At 37.2% G+C, this 19217-nt stretch overlaps 1 protein-coding gene across 3 annotated transcripts in view; it reads right to left on the bottom strand.

Annotated features, from left to right (window-relative positions):
* Positions 1 to 19217, bottom strand: part of GALC (galactosylceramidase) — a 32050-nt gene that overhangs the window by 6567 nt on the left and 6266 nt on the right. For 2 of the 3 annotated variants that reach the window (XM_033062361.2, XM_033062363.2), the window contains exons 5-14: positions 18856 to 18995; positions 16720 to 16758; positions 11356 to 11486; positions 8063 to 8218; positions 5976 to 6100; positions 4737 to 4864; positions 4252 to 4341; positions 2879 to 2968; positions 2395 to 2539; positions 1795 to 1975 (exon numbers count right to left, since the gene is read on the bottom strand). In XM_033062361.2, the coding sequence (XP_032918252.1) occupies positions 1795 to 1975; positions 2395 to 2539; positions 2879 to 2968; positions 4252 to 4341; positions 4737 to 4864; positions 5976 to 6100; positions 8063 to 8218; positions 11356 to 11486; positions 16720 to 16758; positions 18856 to 18995 (1225 nt within the window). Of the gene's footprint in view, positions 1 to 1794; positions 1976 to 2394; positions 2540 to 2878; positions 2969 to 4251; positions 4342 to 4736; positions 4865 to 5975; positions 6101 to 8062; positions 8219 to 11355; positions 11487 to 13458; positions 13587 to 16719; positions 16759 to 18855; positions 18996 to 19217 lie in introns of all 3 variants that reach the window. The other variant, XM_033062362.1, reaches the window with a different exon arrangement.

The following is a 19217-nucleotide window of genomic DNA, read 5'->3' as shown; positions in this document are numbered from 1 at the left end:
AGGGAATATCTATTCTAGCAACTTTTCTTCTCACCTCTAACATATTAAGAAAAAATGACCTGAGTTTTCATTCTAATGTAATGCTCTTGATTCTTGAATATAGAGTCGTAACACAAACAAGATTACTTTCTTGCCTCCCCATTTATCAAAAAAGAGACCCCCGCCATACTTTCCTTAGTCCATTGTAAAGAGACTCAAAGAAATATAGAAATATTTACATAGTAATACTTTCAGAATATACCTAGGTTCAAGAAAACCATTAGAGAAAAGAGATCAGGATAAGAGAGCAAAAAGCTTTCATATGCACCAGTTTAAAATCCAAACTAAAACCAACTAAACAATCCTGAAATTGAATAATGATAAACTGCCATTGACAACAAGTATCATCCCACAGCAAAATTTAATTCAAGATTGGCTCAGAATTTCAATAGCAGGTGCTCATTGTTGAAAATATCTGCCAGGGACAAGTTGAGTCTTAAACTGAGGATGAAGCAAACAAACTTGAGAGCCTGAAATTAAGCACTAGTATTATTAAAAGTTACAGAGCAGTAAAATCTGAATAACAAACTGAATATTCAGGAAGCAAGCTTGGTTTTGAAAACAAGACAAAGACTCAGAAAGAAATGGAACCAAAATAAAATAATAGGAAGTTTTTAGGAATCTCAGTACAGTAATTTAAGAATTTGTCCTATGTAGCTGTTAATAGGAATCACTGAGAATGATTTACTCAATGAGGGGAAGCTGATTATAGGGGGAATATGAGATTTTTCATAACAGAGGGTTGCAAAAGGAAATATCAGATAACTGAAGAACAACCTCCAAGTACAAAAGGCTTTGGATCAAAGTGATTCAACCACATCTCTAGGCCTGAAATTAGAAGTGTGAAGCATGTTCTGAAAAAGCATTTGCCAGATCAATAATCTAATTAAATCTAAAACACCCTGACAGCATGGCTATTTTAAAGAACATATCAAAAGAATTTAGGCTATGCTTCTAAGCAGAAGAGTGTTTTAAGCATGAAGTTTATTATTACTATTAAAAGCATAATTAGTTAACAGGCTCTTTCCCAAATGCTTATTAATTTTAAATAAACATTATTCTAAAATATGCTGCTTGATTCTGAATTACCATCATTGTAGCTCCTAGCAATTTTTTAGCTCCTAGAAAGAATTTCAATTGTAACCATACTTTTATCAAAGCAGTAAACCTCAGTTACTTTCACCCAGAAATAAAAATGATTGAAGTAGCATTGGCATTAAATCCTCACAATTCTACTAACTGCTCAGAAGATGGCAGTCTGCAACAAATACAATGGAATTAAGAATTAAATAGACTGACAGTTATGAGACTGATCAAACTGCTAACAAACAACTCAAAATTATGTAATTCAAAATTAATTCTTTATTTGGTCCAATTTAAGAAAGGGCTCACATTGGCGTTTCTAGTACGCCAACTCAGATCCATTAGTGTAAAAAATTAGCTTGAACAAATATGCCCAGCAGGACAAAAGTAAAAAAACATTTTAAGATAGTGCAGCATTAGGCTAAACAACCAAGAAATGTGGTGGATTCCCTATCCTTTATGAGTCATTTAGACAGACACAGTTGACCTTTGGCCCTGAGCACGCTTTTAGAAGTGCCTGAATCATCATTCCTATGTGTCTAAAGAGAATCTGAAGGCAGAAGCAAAAGCCCTCTGTCCAAGAGAAATGAGGCTGGAGACAGATTAACTGGTCAGTACTCACACTGGTGAGGACATTTCCCCAAATGCCACTACAAAACAGTATTTACATACCACTTAAAATTTCCTATGACACTGATGGTCTGGTCTGCATCAGAAACCCAAGTGATGGGCCGCTGAACCACCACCTGGCGGAGTGTGAACACATGATCTCCTGGGTCAGAAGCATTTACAAAGTATTCAAATACACCTGTCTGATCTGCAAAATTTGGGGCTTCACTGAAAGGTGGATTACCTGTTCAGAAAATAAAATACACATCAACTCTAAAACATTATTTTTTTCTTTGGTGTACTTGTTTTCAGAAATTTTCCCTGAAAATTTTCTCCAGATTTTTGATTTGCTATATCAACACAGTCCCCAAAATGGAAGTTTTTAAACAGACGCTGGTTTTGCAAACACATGAACACCAGGCAAGACATTAAATTAAATACATCTCATTGCAAGTGTAAGGTGTACAGTCACACAGCTTGTTGGAAAAACAAGTGTACACTTGTTTACACTTGTTGGAAAAACAAGTGTAAATAAACAAAAACAAAAGAGATCTTCAGGCTACCTCATGTAGAGGATTCAAATAACAAAACTTACTGCCTTCCTACATTACAATTATATCTGTGTGTGAAGTAAGTTTTTCAGATAAGAGAATTCCAGCTTACGTATATTGAAATCATCTCTGTAATTTGAAGGAAAAGGTTGAGGAGGAGGTGGCTCTGGGAATTCACATTTCCATCCTGTCTTGAGTGTGGTTAAAGTGTAGACTTCATCCACATTTAGATCTAAAGAAAATCTTCCTTTCCATACCTGGAATTGAAGAAAGTTCAAGCTGCAAAAGTTAACAACTAAATTACAAAATACCTAAGTTCCTGAAGGAAAGACGATCCTCTGAAGTCCTGATTTAAGGCAAAAATCCCATCTTCTTGCCTGGGCATTTAAATATTTCTGGGTTATTTTCAAAACTCCTTTTCCCCAAACTCTTTATTACCTCCCGGTAAGGTAGCATATTGCCAGAAAAACTGCAGTCAAACAGTCTTAAAACATGCCCTAATACGCAGCTTAAGCATGACAGTTGAGGAGTTTCTCCAAAGAGTGAAGACACACCTGAATCTGCAGAGGGACTGCAATTAAAACTAATAACCTTACCTTTAGAGGATTGAGTTGCTGGAAAAGAATGGATTTTCCAGATTCAAAATCAAGCCTAGAATGCCACACTTGAAGGGTTTCCACCATATACTACAATAGAACACACACAATTTAAAACACAGCAACAGCAAAATAATCAACCTTGAATATTAAACTTGAGAAATACTAGTCCTCTATGGGTGTCTAACTTTGGTTATTTTAAAGCTGTTGATTACATTAGAGGCCACAACTCTACTGAGCTAATCATTACAGATGCCTTACATTTTTATAGATTGTTCATTGTTCTAACATGCTCTAATGCTGCTTATAAAGACAGAAAGCACTGCAAACACAGACACAATCTTTAGCTTCTCTATCACCAACAATACACCTTGGATACAAGCTCTCTTCCAAAAAGTAACTAGACTGAAATATTATCCTGCTAGTTTCACTTTTATGAGGTCTTCAGTCTAGTTGCTAGTTCTTTGATTTTAATTTTTCAGCAAAGTATTTTGCTTACATGTCTCCAGCCTTCTTCAATACTACAGCATATCAACTATATTAGTTATCAGATTTTAATCACATCTAACCCCTACAATTTCTCTTCAGTTACCAACATCAACAAAGCAAGTGACCTAGAGCTTGGTTTGAATAATCCATCTGATACTTCCCCAAAAGGGAACTGTGCATCCAAACTGACAATCAACTACTTTTCCTAAGCCAACCATTTTATTGCCAAAAGCATGATCCAAATTATCTCCTCCTAAAGGAAATTATTGCTGCCAAAAAATCAAAATAAAATTCCAAATAAGTAACTGTCAACCTCTGAGAAGGAATCATCCTAATCAACTAACAATGACTATCTCCAGTTTACACTGTGAAAGTTTTGTTCACGTTTCAGAGGTAAATTTACTTTAGTAAGATTAAAAAAGAGAATAAACAAATCAACAAGTGGGAGATTGTCAGAATATCTCTTCACAGGATGCAACAAGAAAATGTACAGCATAAAATCAACTACAGCTATTCCCCTGAAAATGAACTGGTAACTAGAAAGGTCACGGCCAAGACAAAGGCCAAACTATGTCAGCATGTCAGAGCACTGAGCCTTGGAATAAATTCGAAAGAAAAATTCAGTTGCATTTCTGCCCTGTTAATTTTTTCTTCAATACACAGATGATTAGACAATTGGGAGGCAGCAATTCTACAATTTCAGTTATGACATTGTCATGACAGTCATGGTAAAACAGAGCTTAAAACTTTGCCAGATGTGAAACAGCCTCCAATACTGGAGGCTGTTAATTTCTTGCTAACCTGTGATACTGACTTGCATGTATTTGATTATGAATGGCAATTCATTTTACACGGCTGATCAAATGTATTCAAGATCTACTTACAAATGACCCTCTGAGGTAGAAAGTTGCTCTCTGAGGTACGACACTGAAATTTGGCAATGGAGGCCTGATACATTTAGAGTGATTATGACTCTGAAGAAAAAAAATAAATGTAACAGAAGAGACACACATTACTGGAATGCAACACATGGCAACATTCACGAAAAACCTACAACCTAGAATTGAAAGAGCAATAGTTTATTTCACTGTTCTCTTAATAGCTGCAATTACAGTAGTTCAATAATTATATTTTGAATATAGATTTTAACAAAAAGATAAAGATGGCATATATATTGGCCTCCAGGAAGTCTCAACTAGGTATTTAAAGTTCAGATAGAAAAAAAAAAGACCTCTAGTGAACTCACAAATAAAGCTACAAGTATCAAAGAACATTCACAGATACTGAACTACATAAATCAAGACAAGTTCTTTATAATAAAACATTTCCTGCAACTTTTCTAGTCCACTGGAATTGCTAATGCACATACCATAGTTTCAATGATGATGCTAAGGTTCCCTAGGCCATCTGTCAGAGCTACAAAACTGCCACCTCCTTCTAAGTGTCCGTCCACTTGCAGATATGACCAGCCTGGCTGAGTAAATTGCGTGGTATGTGCTGAGACAAAAATCAGAATACAATAATTAAGACTTAATAAAAATGGTACCATTTGTAGGTTTAATTTAATTTCGCTCTCATGCATGCTGACAAAACTGAAACCTGATTTGGGGAAGAAAGTAATAGAACTTCCAAAAACAAAATTTACCTACATAAGAGAAAAGATTAAAGAATTATACTATGGCAAAATTAAAAATATCAACACTGTGGCAGTTAAAATGACAGCAATTATTTAGACATTAAGTACAAACTATATAAGGTAATTATGTCCATTCAATTTGAATATTCATCACAGTTCAGATTTTCCCAAATCTTTTTTTTTCTTTAAATAAAGTAAACATTTGAGTCAGAGAAAGCTATTGAATGAGGAATAGCTAAATAAGTAGGGTTTTCAGAAAGCAAAACTATCGAAGAATATGACCCAGATCATGAAAATCCTGAGCAATAAGGACACAGGAATAACTGCTCAGCTGTTCTGTTCATGGGAAACTGTGGCTATTTTTCTTTTAATGCTGCTTCATATATAGGCAACTAGCAGAAGAACAAAAATTAGAGCATTTGTCTTGTTCCTCCTTCATGGCAAAGACAGTAAAATATTACAAGACTACAGAGTAGCCAGTGAATCCGAGCCACAGATACTATATGAACATGCTTCACTTTCCCCAAGCTCAAGGAAATGCCGCTTTACACAAGCCAAGAACGTCAAGCAGGAAAAGAATAGAGGTTCTTTGTTCCATTTTCGTAAATGGAGAAGTACCAAACGGAATCGATTGATACCCAAAGATAAAAAATAAAAAAGGAAACAGGAAAGCACATTAACCTTTTATGGGCACTTGAGATTAAAATATTTTAGTAGTAACAGTTATAAGGGCTTATTCATTTCTGATACAGCTAAAGGTCAAGTATAAACATTTCCCTTACTATTACGTCTTTCTGCTTTCTATCGAAATTCTATTTTCTTCTTTCTTAATGTATTCACAAAAGTTTCCACAAACCTACCTCAATTTGGTACAAAAGATAACACACATAAAACCACTAAATAAATAAAGGCCTCAAAAATACAGTGATGTTAGGTGTCAGAGTACCAACTTATAACCGCAAAAATTTTCACCTGTAATCCAGATGGGAGATTCAACTTTATAGTGGCCACTCCACGGCTCCTGTGCTGTCATTAATCCACATCGACCAAAGGGCAACTCCTCATAATAACTAGCCACCAGGTTCCATGCAATTGTTCTGGAAGAAAAACAGGTGTTTTCTCCATTCATGTGGATAGTATTAGATTAACTCAGTACAATAATCCATTCCTCCTTTTTCTCCAGCATACAATGAAAACAATTTGGGGGATGGAGGGAATCTCTTTCTAGCTAAAAGGAAGAAGAAAACCTACAGGAGAGGAAAATAAAGCAAATCAGCTTCCAGTGTTGAGAACCTCTTCCAAAACTGATGGTAAATTCTCTGGCTATAGCACCACAAAAAGTTTTACATTAAAAGAAACATGTGTTGAGGGTATAGACTCCATTTGTTTGGGGTTTTTTCCTGTTCTGATGGGAAAAATTTTTATGAGCAAAGTCTACAGCTTTTTGCTGGGTTTTGCTTGGTTGAGGTTTTTGTGATTGCTTGGTTATTTCTGTGCATAGTGGGAGTTGGTTTTGGTAGTTTTTTTGGGAAGCAGTTAAGTACCACCAAAATAAAAAAGGATCTTCTCTTTATCCATATAAATAACAAACAGAAAACAACTTTAACCAGCCATACTCCAGGAGCTGTTGCTCTATCCTGACAAGGATAATCACTTCACACACTTTGATTTGGGCTTCACTGAAAATGTTTTGCATGGACTTTAAACTTCTCTGGGCCTTAAGTTTGGAAATACAGCTTAACAGAGCAGCTAAGCAGAAGGCAAAAGCTGTCAATCTGTTTTGCTATTGCATACAGGTGAGTACAAAGGCCTCATTCTAAAGTCACTTCCATAGACTTATCACACTATACATACACACAGAAGAGATCCCACAATTCTACAAAAACGTGACCATAAAATAAACAACTCTTGAATTGTAAACTCAACTAGTTCACATCAAACTTGTTCTGTTGATTTCAAACTTAGAAAGAAAAGTAGGAAACTCAACTTCAGGAAATTGAAAGGAAAACAAACAGCAGAAAGATAAGCTGCCTTTTGTCAGAAAGATTTTGTTTTCAGTATAGAAGCCAAGATAACTTCACTGTTGAACATGTGGACTTGTAAAAATAGAAAAACAATTAGAAAAGAAAGACCTCAAATTAAGATATTAAAGTATATGAGGATCAAGAAACAAGGGGAATTATCAGGAATTCATGCAGGAAATATTAATCTGTTTGAAAATTTCAGCTTGCAGAGAAGACAAAAGACCTGTAGAAACCAAGTGACTGAAAAAATTTTCTTTTACAAGTATGAGTGATTTTTTCTGCACTCCACTTGAAGCAACAGACAAAAAGATTTCTCTCCATTTTTCCAGAATGAAGTTACAAAAAAATCTGAAAACTTTGAACAATTTTGCTTACATCTTGATGCCCACATTTTCCTTAATCAAACTTTTTCTTTCAGATTACCAGCTGTCACCCGAGAAACATCAAACTGTATTTTCTATTCTTTTCTAAAACTGAGTTATGTAATTTCCCAGTGAAGAGAACATTTTTTTTTACAGTTTTCAGTTTGGAAAGAAAATGTGCAGAAAACAGTTAATTTGTTAATTTATCAAAAGACTACAGCATGTTTAAGAATGGATTCTGAGGAATAAGTTGTATGGAAAAACTAGATAATTATATTTGTAATTATCTCTTTAACTGAAGACAATCTAATAAAGACCTTAAGAAAAATATAATAAATTAGTTTTATTGCTATTTTCCTCCAATGTTTTTCTCTGTTAGCTCTTCTTAAGAACATTCTTTTTTCAATAATTATCATCAGTCTCAAAGGCATCTAAAATGAACTGCATAAATCACTGAGTGCTGGGAAACAAGAATACATTGAAGTTTGTGGGACTTCTACACCAGAAAGAGGTCAGAACAGCAGACTTCCTATCTTACTATATTTGAACTCAGAGCACATTGGGGTGACTTTCAGTTTACCTCTTTTCTAACCAGAGCAGATGTGTTATACGGTACTTTAATTAATTCTTACACCCCACGTTGTAAAAGTGAGCAACAGTGCCCAGCACTTACGAAGTCATGTTTCCATTCACGTAGTTTTGGTTCAGGATCCGAGCCCAGCAGCCTGCACCAATATCATTATTGAAAGTACTGTAGTCTTCTGATGACCACAGTTTCTTCCCAGTTAATATGGCATTTTGCACTGTTTTTGTCCCAGGATAATGAGCCCTACACAATATTTTGAGAAAGAAAGAGCTCTTAGTACAAAGAGAAAATCAAAGTTTGGAAGTACATACAGTTGGAATGATTGACTTCCTTCAAACTGAAAATAAAAAATAAGATTTCTTTGGAATACCACAAGTGGAATACAAGAAAATTGAACAAGGGGGCGCTGTAACATTCCAGAGCTTATTGTATTTTTATCAGATTATTTCTCATGCTACATGATAGCATAAAGATAAAGTCAAATTTACAGATACCATGCAATTTTCACGGCTTGCTAAAGCAAATCTCTGCTGAAATTGACCTTGAAGATGGACATATTACCATAATGTGCTGAATAGAGAAAATACATGTTAACTTATACTATTTTAAACAAAAACATAAATACAGTAATTTCACGAATACAAGCCGCACCAATTTGACTAAGATTTTGCTCCTAAACCGGAAATGCGGCTAATAATCAGGAGCGGCTAATACAACCTCAGAAGTGCCTGCCAGAGTGCTGAGCCGAGCAGCTGCAAAGTCGGCATTTTGCGATTGTTACAAATCGCTACTTTGTTGCACCACGGGTGGAGCCTGGCTCCCTGCAGGCAGCACGGGGGGCGGGGAGAGAGGCGGGAGAGCTCTCTTTCCTCCTCTGCCACAGCCCAGGGGAGAGACGGGGGGGGCCCGGCGCCGCCATTGCCGCGGCCCGGGGAGGGGGGGGGAAGCCCGCGCCGCCATTGCTGCGGCTCGGGGAGCCGACAGGAGCCCCGCGCAAGCCATTGCTGTGGCCCGGGGAGCCGACGGGAGCCCCGCGCAAGCCATTGCTGTGGCCCGGGGAGCCGACGGGAGCCCCGCGCAGCCATTGCCGCGGCTCGGGGAGCCGACGGGGTGCTTTGTCCCCGCCCGCCGCCGCCGCGGTAGGAGCGGGGAAACTCCGTCCCTGCCCGCCGCCAGCGCCACGGGCGCGGGAAAGCTCCGTCCCCGCCCGCCGCCGCTGCCGTAGGAGCAGGGGAAGCTCCGTTCCTGCCTGCCACCGCGGGGCAGCGCCGACCCGGGGTGACCGAGCCCAGTGGCAGCGGCGGCCGGCCCCGAGTGGCCGCACCGGGCTGGGCCACCTGGCCCCATCAGCGGCCCCTAGCGGGCCGAGCCTGCACAGCCTTAGCTCAGCCAGTAAACCCCGCCCTCCCGCGGTTCTGTTACTAATTGCACGCGGGTCCTCGCTGCGAACGACAAAGCGGCTTATATTCGGGTGCGGCTTATCTATGGACAAAAACCGAAATATTTGCCAACACCCAGAGATGTGGCTTATACTCAGTGCGGCTTGTATTCGTGAATTTACTGTAATGTAAAACCAACAGTAAGATATGGAACTAGGCATTATGCTAAGAATTTAGCTGCATGAATGCAGCTGTCTTAGAACTGTCATGTCTCAGAACTAAACATGAACTTGACTGATTTTGTACATCTTTTTTAATAATCTCAGGTTTCAAAAACATGCTAGTTGGACTAGTGAAGTTACAGGTATAAACTGGTAACAGTTGAAATATATAATGATTGCTAATTTTCTTTTCAAGATCTTCCTTAGTATGAGGAGAGATCCTTTCTCCCAATGGAGACTTTGATTATACTCCATCGCAACACTGACCCACTGTGCATGGCTTGCTGACTGAAAAAAACCTTTCAAACCACTTGCAGAAAACAGGGCTGTGATTTTCCTCACTTAGCAAATTATTGAACACAATATGTATACTAAAATGAAACTTTACTATTAGCCTGCAACTTGACAAATTGATACTTCTGAGGTAACAATACAAGAAACACCAGTTTTTCTAGGCTAAATGTTGGGTGTTTTTTTTCATTATTTTCCCTCTAGTGGACAAAAAGCTATTTCCCAGTGTTGTAGTCCTTCATACCTACCTTCACTAATGGTAATGTAGCAGATAGCAGGAATTTTAGCTACATTCTGCTCTGCTGTACAGATTACTGTGCATTTCCCCTTTGGCTTGGAAACCTAAGTGCTGCCTAAGTACCAAGCAAAAGGTTTTTGTAACGGCATAAAGTGCATAGCTTGCAAAAACAAAGCAGAGAAGGAATAATTTGTCTTTCTACACTCCTGAAATGGTGTTTCTTGAGTGTTAATATCCCTGCCCAATAAAAGCTGAAATACACAAAAGAGTATTTAATTTCCCTGTTAAGACTGAATCAGAGTAAGGATGTAAAACTTACACTTATAAAAGAGTTAAGCAAATACAGCTTACTTAGCCAGAGTATAAACTGCTGAGCTTCATCCAGACATGATCCAAGACTCCACCTATGAAAAACTGCCAGGATACTGTTCATGTTCAGAATGTGGGGAGGGATCGATTGCAAGGATAGATGACACTGACTGCCTATCTGTATTTGCAGAAAAAAGCCTTCACTTCTACACCTTCTGTGGTCAGATATATAACAATGAATGGAAAAGACTAAAATTTGAATGAAGCAAGGAACTGACAAATTTGAGGCATGTGATTGTGTCAGGTAAGTTTATGGCACTTAGTAAGTAAAGTTTAGAGCTACTGTAAAAAGAAAAGTTAATAAACATTTTGTACACACATTTCCATTCAGTCATCGAGTCAGTAATCAATGCCAAATTTAGTCTACTAGTAAAATATCATTATGAGAAAACCAGAACTAGTAACACAAGTCAGCTGGTTGCATGTTTTCCAAATGCAAATTTGTCATCAAAACAAAATGGGAACTGTGTCAAGCCATTGTAACTCACAGCCCAAATTCATTTCTAGATCACAAATATTTCAGTAACAAACCAGTGGAAACTACAAGGCTGTGTGCTCAGTTGTAAAGTTAAAGCATTTTTGCATACCAGTTAGTGTAATCAAAACCCTCAGAATAAACAGTGTTGTCCAAAAAACCTTCAATCCATCAAAAGTGCATCCATCTTCAACATGATATAAGACTCCTGATTCTATTAAAGGTTGAGGCTGTTACTAGGACAAGAGTTCTGTGATTTGATGTGGGTTAGTAAGAAAATTTTATAGTATCAATCCTTTCCTTGCAGGTAAGAGTACAGAGAGGTAAAGCTTTGGCTGTGTTAGTTAGAAATAAGATGAAGATAAACTATAAACAAACCACCAAGAAGAACAGAGAGAACCCCCTACCCAATCACATCGACCACTCCGTGGAGCTCAGAGTCAATCATCATGACAAAGGAAATGGGCTCCCACAGTCTATCGCTGGCTATGATCCTCACCTGCTCCAGCCCATGCTTATCCAATGTGTACCTCAACAGCTTGGGAAAAAAAAGGAGAGTAAAGAACAGAGAGAAGGGACAAATAAAAAAAACGTTTTTCAAATTGTTAAAACTTTATATTGGGAAAGGCAGCATCTTCTTCAGCACTAGCTGAAAAAACTACTATGCTTCTATTCACGTTTTTGCAACTTGGACAACTGTTACACCAAACAAAATATAAGAGATTGTCAAGCACAAAGTGACCTCAAAAGACACCTTCTTCTATCATACTGAATTCCAAAATACAGGATAACAAGAAAAATTTAAAATGTTTTGTTCTTTAACAGACATGAAAGTACAGATAAAGACAAAGCGTATCACACTTCATGCATGAATACTCAATTTGCAGATTAGCCACTTAGATGTTACAGTGCTGATGGTTAAACTAAAAGATGTGTATGAACTTTCTGAACCTGAGCATTTGAAGGACAGACACTTAAATACTATTATCTTTCACCAGCAGAACTCTCTGGGATAGTTACTACCTTAAAGTCAGCATTGGTTGAGAAACATGGTGCTCTCATTTTGTACTAACTGTAATTTCATGACAGATAACAAAATCACAAGTCAAGAAAACCTAACTCTTCATTTTTTGTAATCAGTGGTGGTGGGGGATTTGAGGAAAAATCTGTATGACATTCAAGAAAAACCTCTGACAAAAAGAACTTCCATTTTAGAGAATAACTAAAACATGTCTGTGGTTCTAAAGGCACAAACAAAAACAAGTATTCCTATCATTGATTCTGCCAAGCTCTTAAACAAACAAGAGCAGTACACAGTCAGTTAATTCATTCTTCAAGATGTACTGTCATTACTAAAACATTTCCTAATTTACCTGCTGAGCTGCAAGTCTTGCATAACCTAAAATAGTTTTTGAAAGTTTGTTTTAAACCAAATTAATTACTCAATGCTGACACTATAATTGGTATTTCTCAGGCAGCCACTTTCAGATCATTGGTGTTTGCAAGTTCAACACATACAAAAGCAGTTTCTTTATAAAATCCCTGCTTAACTGACTTGGTGTAACCCTTGAATCATGCATTCATTTAAACTATGATGAGCATATCATACTTCCTTACATACAGAGAATAAATGGCACATGAGTGACGACAAGAATGTTCTTATCACAGTAAGGTTAAGATCAGAGATAAACAAGTTAACAAATCTAACACAAGTGAGCAATTTGTATCTGCACGGTAATTTCTACTGGGAAGATGTAGTTTTTTTTAAAATATGCATAATTTTGAGAAACCAGGTGTTACAAAGAGCAAGAGCAAGAGCAGCAGAGTAAGTTGCCAGAAGCAAGGTACTAAAAAAGTGTATTATGGAACAAGAGTGAAGGCAAACAATAGAGTTGACATTTGCTGAGACACCACCAGCAGAAGGCATTCCCAGCTGCCAAAACTGAGATAGGCTGTATTAGCTCACAAACTGGGTGCTTGTTTTTATTTCTATGTTACTGCCAGTGAGTGCATTTCTAATATTATCTGTTATGAGATATAAGAAACAGAAACTTCTATCTCTAGGATATGACCAGAAAAATCTCAGCTGCAGCCACAGAAAGACCCAGGGTGATAAGCTCCATTCTGAAAGTCCAAGTTCACCCGAATGAAAACCAGTTACAGACCAAGAATTCAATCCTAAGGTTTTTCTGACTTGAAACATGCACATGCAGATTAGTTACAAGTTTCCTGCCATTTGCTAGTGCTAAGAAGCCTAAAACACAGTTCCTAAATGGACACTTGAATGAAATGATGGAAGAGTGATAAGGCCAGCTTACACATGTACTAAAACTGAAAGAAGAGAGAAAGACAAGAAAGAATAATCCATCACCACTGTACACAATGACTGAAAAAATGGAAACATCTAGGAAGTATGAAACAAGAATAAATTACTCTTGAAAATGGAGATGAAGACTTACAGATAGGAAACAATAGCAATGTTTAAAATGCCTCCCTTCTCCCACACTTACCCGACTATCTCAATAGCATCATTAAGATAGGGATCAACTATCATCTCGTTTGAGATGTTCCAATCTCCATCCGCAGCGATGATGCCAACGTTCCACAGACCCAGTCTATCCAAAAAATGTCGAAGTACCTTCGTAACAGATAACACCACTTAAAGTACAGCCTTCATCAATAAGGCAACATGAAATTTAAGACTGAAAACAAGAACATTGGAAGGAATCAGTGGAAGCCTCTATTTACGGACCAGGATGGATAAGAAAAGTTCCCAATTCTCAAACAAGAGCTATGGTGGCTACTAAGACGAAGTTAATAGTAAGTATTTTTAAAACTGAAGGGTTATCATTGACATAGTAGTCATTACACAAAAATGGGCTTCTCATCACTTGGATAACTTTTGACACCACATATGCACACAGATTCTCCACTTGGACACTCTCAACGCACTGAGTCCTGGCATGTATGCAATTCATTACACAAAAGTGATGGATTTATCATAAAGTCAGTCATGTTAGGCTAATCTAAAAATAACAGCCGGCTGAAATGTGGAAGTGGACATACCTCCCCAAGCGACCAGATACAAAAGTTTACCTGATCCTCCAAAAAAGTATATTGAAAAAAGAGATTGAAGTTTTAAAGTAGAAAAGACCTATCCATGCAGCTCTCCACAAGAACAGAAATCTCTGCCAAACACCTGTTCTGTTCAAGTGAAGAGCACCTAAACATTTTTTTTTCACCACCTACTTCACTGAAAAAAAAAATCCTTGATGTTTTAAGTATTTAATATTTAAATTTATCCACTACTTGGTTCTCATGTTTCACTTTCAGGTTAAGCAATTAATAAATCTGGAATTGCATATTTACAACAAAACTGAGGGCAACCAACTTTGAATTCAACATGCCAGCAGAAAAGACAGAATTACTATTCTGTCTTTTCAGCTTCTCTTTACTATTGCACTGTTAAAGATGATAAACAGCTCACATTTGTCTGTGTAACTTCTTAAGTAAAATCCTTAATAGTTAAGAATGAACCACACTTATAGAGGACTGGTACTATCTAAAAACTCAAACCAGAAATTAAAAAAAAAAAGAAAAAAATGTAAAAATATATTTTCTGCAGCTTGCACACACAGCTGCATCTGGTAAAGTCCACAGTCCACAGTCTAAAATGCTTTTTTCAATTTTAGATATAAAAGAATGATCCACTGTGTGCATGCATTTAAAAGATTTTTCAACTTGATTCAAAGATCAGTAGACATGAGCCCTTAAATAACATCTTGTAATAGCCCTCTGACAATGTGAAGAAGAATAGGGAGGATTTCTATTTTTCATGCAGTCAAATAAGGACAGAAATCAAAGTCTAAATGTTTATAACAATCAAAGTCTAGATCTAAAACTAATTAAGACATAAAACCTACAAAGAAGAAAAGTAGCAATGAAGTTCTGTTCAGCTGTTTGGAACCTCTGAAAGACAAAGTCTACCAAAAGAAAAATTCATAATTCATAGAAGGTCCTTGCAATTTAAAGCATTCTAGCTACCTAGATACTCAGAAAAATTGCCTAACCGAAGAGACAGCTCAGAAGAACAAAATGAACGGTTGCAGAATGTCCATGCTGAAAGTGAAGTACCAAGGGCATAAAACTGCATGCACCCAAAATGCAAGCCACAGTAACATATGCAGAACAGCTCCCTCACACCCAGCATTCATATAACTGAAAGAACAGGGTCTTCTTGAGCAAGAATTTAGAAGATCTCCACTTCTTTTTTTTTTTCTACTTAAGAAACATAACTAATGCCTTAGTGGATGAAGAATCTAGAATAACATTTTACAAGTAAAAATTTAGCCAGATAACTAAGAGCTTATCTGTGATGTATTTAACAGGAATTACAGAAAATGTTTGGTGTGCAGCAGTACATTTCAGTACATTGACTTCTTGTGAAATGGCAGACTGCAAATAGAACTATTGTGCTGATGAGAGAAGTGGTGCCAAATGACACTGTAAGAGAATGAATAGTAAAATAGGTGTTTAATTAAATCCTCTTATCAGTTAACATACAGTAGAAGGAAGGCAAAAACTTCTCAGTAAATATTTGGGTGATTTTAAGATCAAATTTTAAACTAAATACTCAGCTATAGAAGCCAGATGCTCAATCCCAATTCAACAGAATTCAAAAAAGCTACAAAGTGGAATGTTGCCCCTAGACTCAACGCTTCACTCTCCATATTCTTTCTCCCCACATGAGGAAGCCAAGACAAGCAGACGAGAAAGCCTCAAGGTAACGTGGCCCAGATTTGGGATTGTTCAGCCTGAAGAGAAGTTTTTGGAGTGACCTAACTGCTGCCCTCCCAGTACCTGAAGGGACCCTACAAGAAAAGATGGAGAGGGACTTTTTACAAAAGCATGCAGTCTAGGACAAAGGCGAATGGACGGGAATGCCCCATCCCTGGAAGTGTACAAGGCTAGGCTGGATGAGGTTTTAAGCAACATGGTCTAATGGAAAGTGTCTCTGACCATGGCAGGAAAATTGGAACTGGATAATCTTTAAGGTCCCTTCCAACTCAAGCCATTCTATGATCTTCTGAATTGTTTGCTTTTAAGAGGAGGTAATACCACTGTGTCTCAGCCTCAAAGCAACAATAAAGAAATGAAAAAAGCAGGAGCTTGTGCTTAAGATTTCACTGCAAGACAATGTAACAAACAGAAGAGAGTTTTCAAAGCAGGGCAGCAAGGGCTGCAGGAACATTCAGCAGTGAGAAATAGTAGAGCTTTCTCAATGTTGGTTATGTGAAAAGCTGTGTTTCTCCAGCTTTTTACAACAAAAGGTACTGAATTTTGCAAAGTTAAAAACACAGAGCCTTTACTGTGGTTTAATAGCAATATTTTAAGCGTATTGTAATCACAAAACATAGCTACAGAACTTTAAGCAACTCTGGATCTTGGACTTGCATCTATATCCGAGTTGGTACAAAGATAATTTAAGTTTGTATGATAGTAGCATCAACTGAAGCATCCATTAACATTTAGAAGTCCTAACATTTAGCATACACTGAAATGCCCAAAGTTCAAAATCACAGCTTCAGACACACAAAACAAACAATCTAGATATTCTAGATACACGTTATCTTTTCATGCATGCAACTAAGAGAAACAGACTTCAGAGAGCGATCTAGTTGCAGAATAAAGGATCCTCTCCTATGCAAATTCAAAAAAGCTAATTGTGAACAGCATTAAGTACTTCACAGAAATAAGAAAAGAATACATACCTTAATGTATTTGCTACTAAATGCCCTTTCATTCCATATCTATAAAGAGAAAGTAAAATCAATTTAGAAAAATCAGGATATGTCAATGGAGAATTAAAGTTTTTATCTATATACATGTAAGATTATAGAATCCATTAATCAACTCCATGATTTCCGTGTGCCAGAGGGAAGTGCTCGTTGGTTTTGTTATCGGCTCTTCTGGGAAAAAATCTGTATGAAAGTTCATAGTAGCCGCTTGTTTATCTTTCTCTAAGCTCCCCTGATTGCCTTCTCGCTGACAGGAATGCTAGAGCTGCTTGAGCTCTACAATGGCAGCAGTGTTACATTACCAATGGCTCTGCAGTTTGCTAGGAATCACTGAGAAACACGTGGTTTCAAGGTGTGGCTAATGAATGTTGCAATACGAGGACATAGGAGAGAATAATTCACATATTGAACAAATCGATGAAGCCACTGTTCTAATTTACACAGAACTACATCCAAGCTTGAACACAAAAGAGATCCAGTAAATTTTAAGTAAACAGACACAAAATGAGCTAATTTCTAAATTTTCCATCTTTTATGGAAAGAGAGTTTAAGCTAAACACAGCTCAAAATTCAAAAGCTGGAACCACTGGTCTTCCTTTCTACCAAATCCCTTGGCCTATAAAACTTGTTTCTTTCTTTTCTTTTCTAACCACAACATGAACACTGTGACTCACCAATAAAGGTTTAGATTACTCAGCGATGTACAAAACATTTCCTGCAGATAGGGTAAGTACAATTGATTTTGAGATTTCTACATCTTTCTATAAATGCTAACATGAAACTTCAGAAATGAGCCAATCAAAACATTACTTACTAAAAGGCTCATCTCATCATGAAGCAAAGTGATACAGAACATGTACTTACAGCAAAAAGGCTAACCATGCGCAACAATTATAGCACTTAAATTGTTCTGACAGTTTCTGAGCCTTCGCAGACCTCTCACTGATTCCCTGTATTTCAGATTGTTCTCACAAAGAAATGAGACAATACGCAATATCACCACATTGCCTGGGTAAGCAGAAATTTGCTTTTCTTAGGAGAGAATTTAGAAGGTTAATCACTGTGAAGTAACAACACCCAAGTCAACACTACTCATATACACGAAGTTAAGAACTTTCTTTCTACTCCAAGAACACATGGCAGAGAAAAATGTAACAGTAATTGTTCTCCCTGTCCCCACAACTGAACTGCTGACTTATCACTATGTTACCCACAGAGCAAGACTGACCCAGCTGAAATATGCCAGCAACATCAAGGAGGATGCATTTCCATAGAGATATATGAGAAATACACCTCTCCACATTGCAGAAGAAACGTCAGACTTCTGAGGGATGGGAACCACAGTTTTAGAAGCTTTATTCTGGACTGCTGAAGGGATTTTCAGCTTTTCTACAGTTAAACTTCTCATATCAAAACATTTAAGAGTTCAAAATAAGTGTCCAATAAGTATAGGATTGATTTTAGATGAATCCTAAACACACTTTCTTGCTCAAATAATAAACTTGAGGGTTTTTTCAGATTGTCTGCTTGTCTCTCTCATCTCCAATTCATACATTTTTTCTCGTTCATTCACTGCCTCCATATATTGCACTATAGGACAACACAGTAGTTGTACTGTAAAGCATGCACTTTTATCTAGTACAAATAATGCAGGTAAAAATGGAAAAAGTTGTAGAGGATTGCTCCTTTGGAAAATAACAACCATATTTTATGCTAAGTCATGTTAGCTAACCTTCAAACTGTGTTAACTGATGCTTTTTTAATCTGCTATTTTTGGTAAGTGCTGAAACGCAAGCAGAACAAACAAGGCAGAAAAGGAAAAAGAACTTCTAAATTCTTTGGTAACTTTGTTTTAGAACTGGGAAGGTAGGAACCGTTTGACACTTGTTCTACTTTAACAGACATCCTTTCAGGAGGACTGTAAACTAACATAACCACTGCCTTTCCCCTGGCAACAGTACGAGCCAATACTGCAATTATGGGAAAAAAAAATTCTCTGGCCATCCTCTTCCTCCTCCAGTCTTCAACAAAGAGAGGCAAGATGAAGATTTTAGGAATGAAGATAGATAAAATACACATAAAATATACAGGAGATTTTGCTTTACTGACCCCAATATAATCAATGTCCAAATCATGATATTGTTTTGCTCCTAATATCCAAGAAACAATATAGTAAGCAGTGATATCTGGATAATCATAGGGCCAATTTTCACCCTTCCCTATCCATCCTGGAAATGCCCAAGGTAATCCTGGAAAGAGAGAAGGAAAAAAAAAACTAATAAGGAAAGTGGTTATCGACATTACTCAATAAGCTTCAAGAGCAAGAAGGAACAGATATGCACTTGAAATTTGCTTGGCTCCAGTGAAGACAATGAAATGTAACTTATCTAACTGCAGAGCATGGTCTAATACAAATTATGATCAATCAATTAACAGTTGTTTTTTTGGGTTTTTTCAATGAGCTAGGAATT

This window comes from Catharus ustulatus, chromosome 6 (assembly GCF_009819885.2).
Source record: "Catharus ustulatus isolate bCatUst1 chromosome 6, bCatUst1.pri.v2, whole genome shotgun sequence".
Lineage (NCBI taxonomy): Eukaryota > Metazoa > Chordata > Aves > Passeriformes > Turdidae > Catharus > Catharus ustulatus.
The sequence above is the reverse complement of the archived record's forward strand: the minus strand, read 5'-3'. Positions and strand labels throughout refer to the sequence as shown.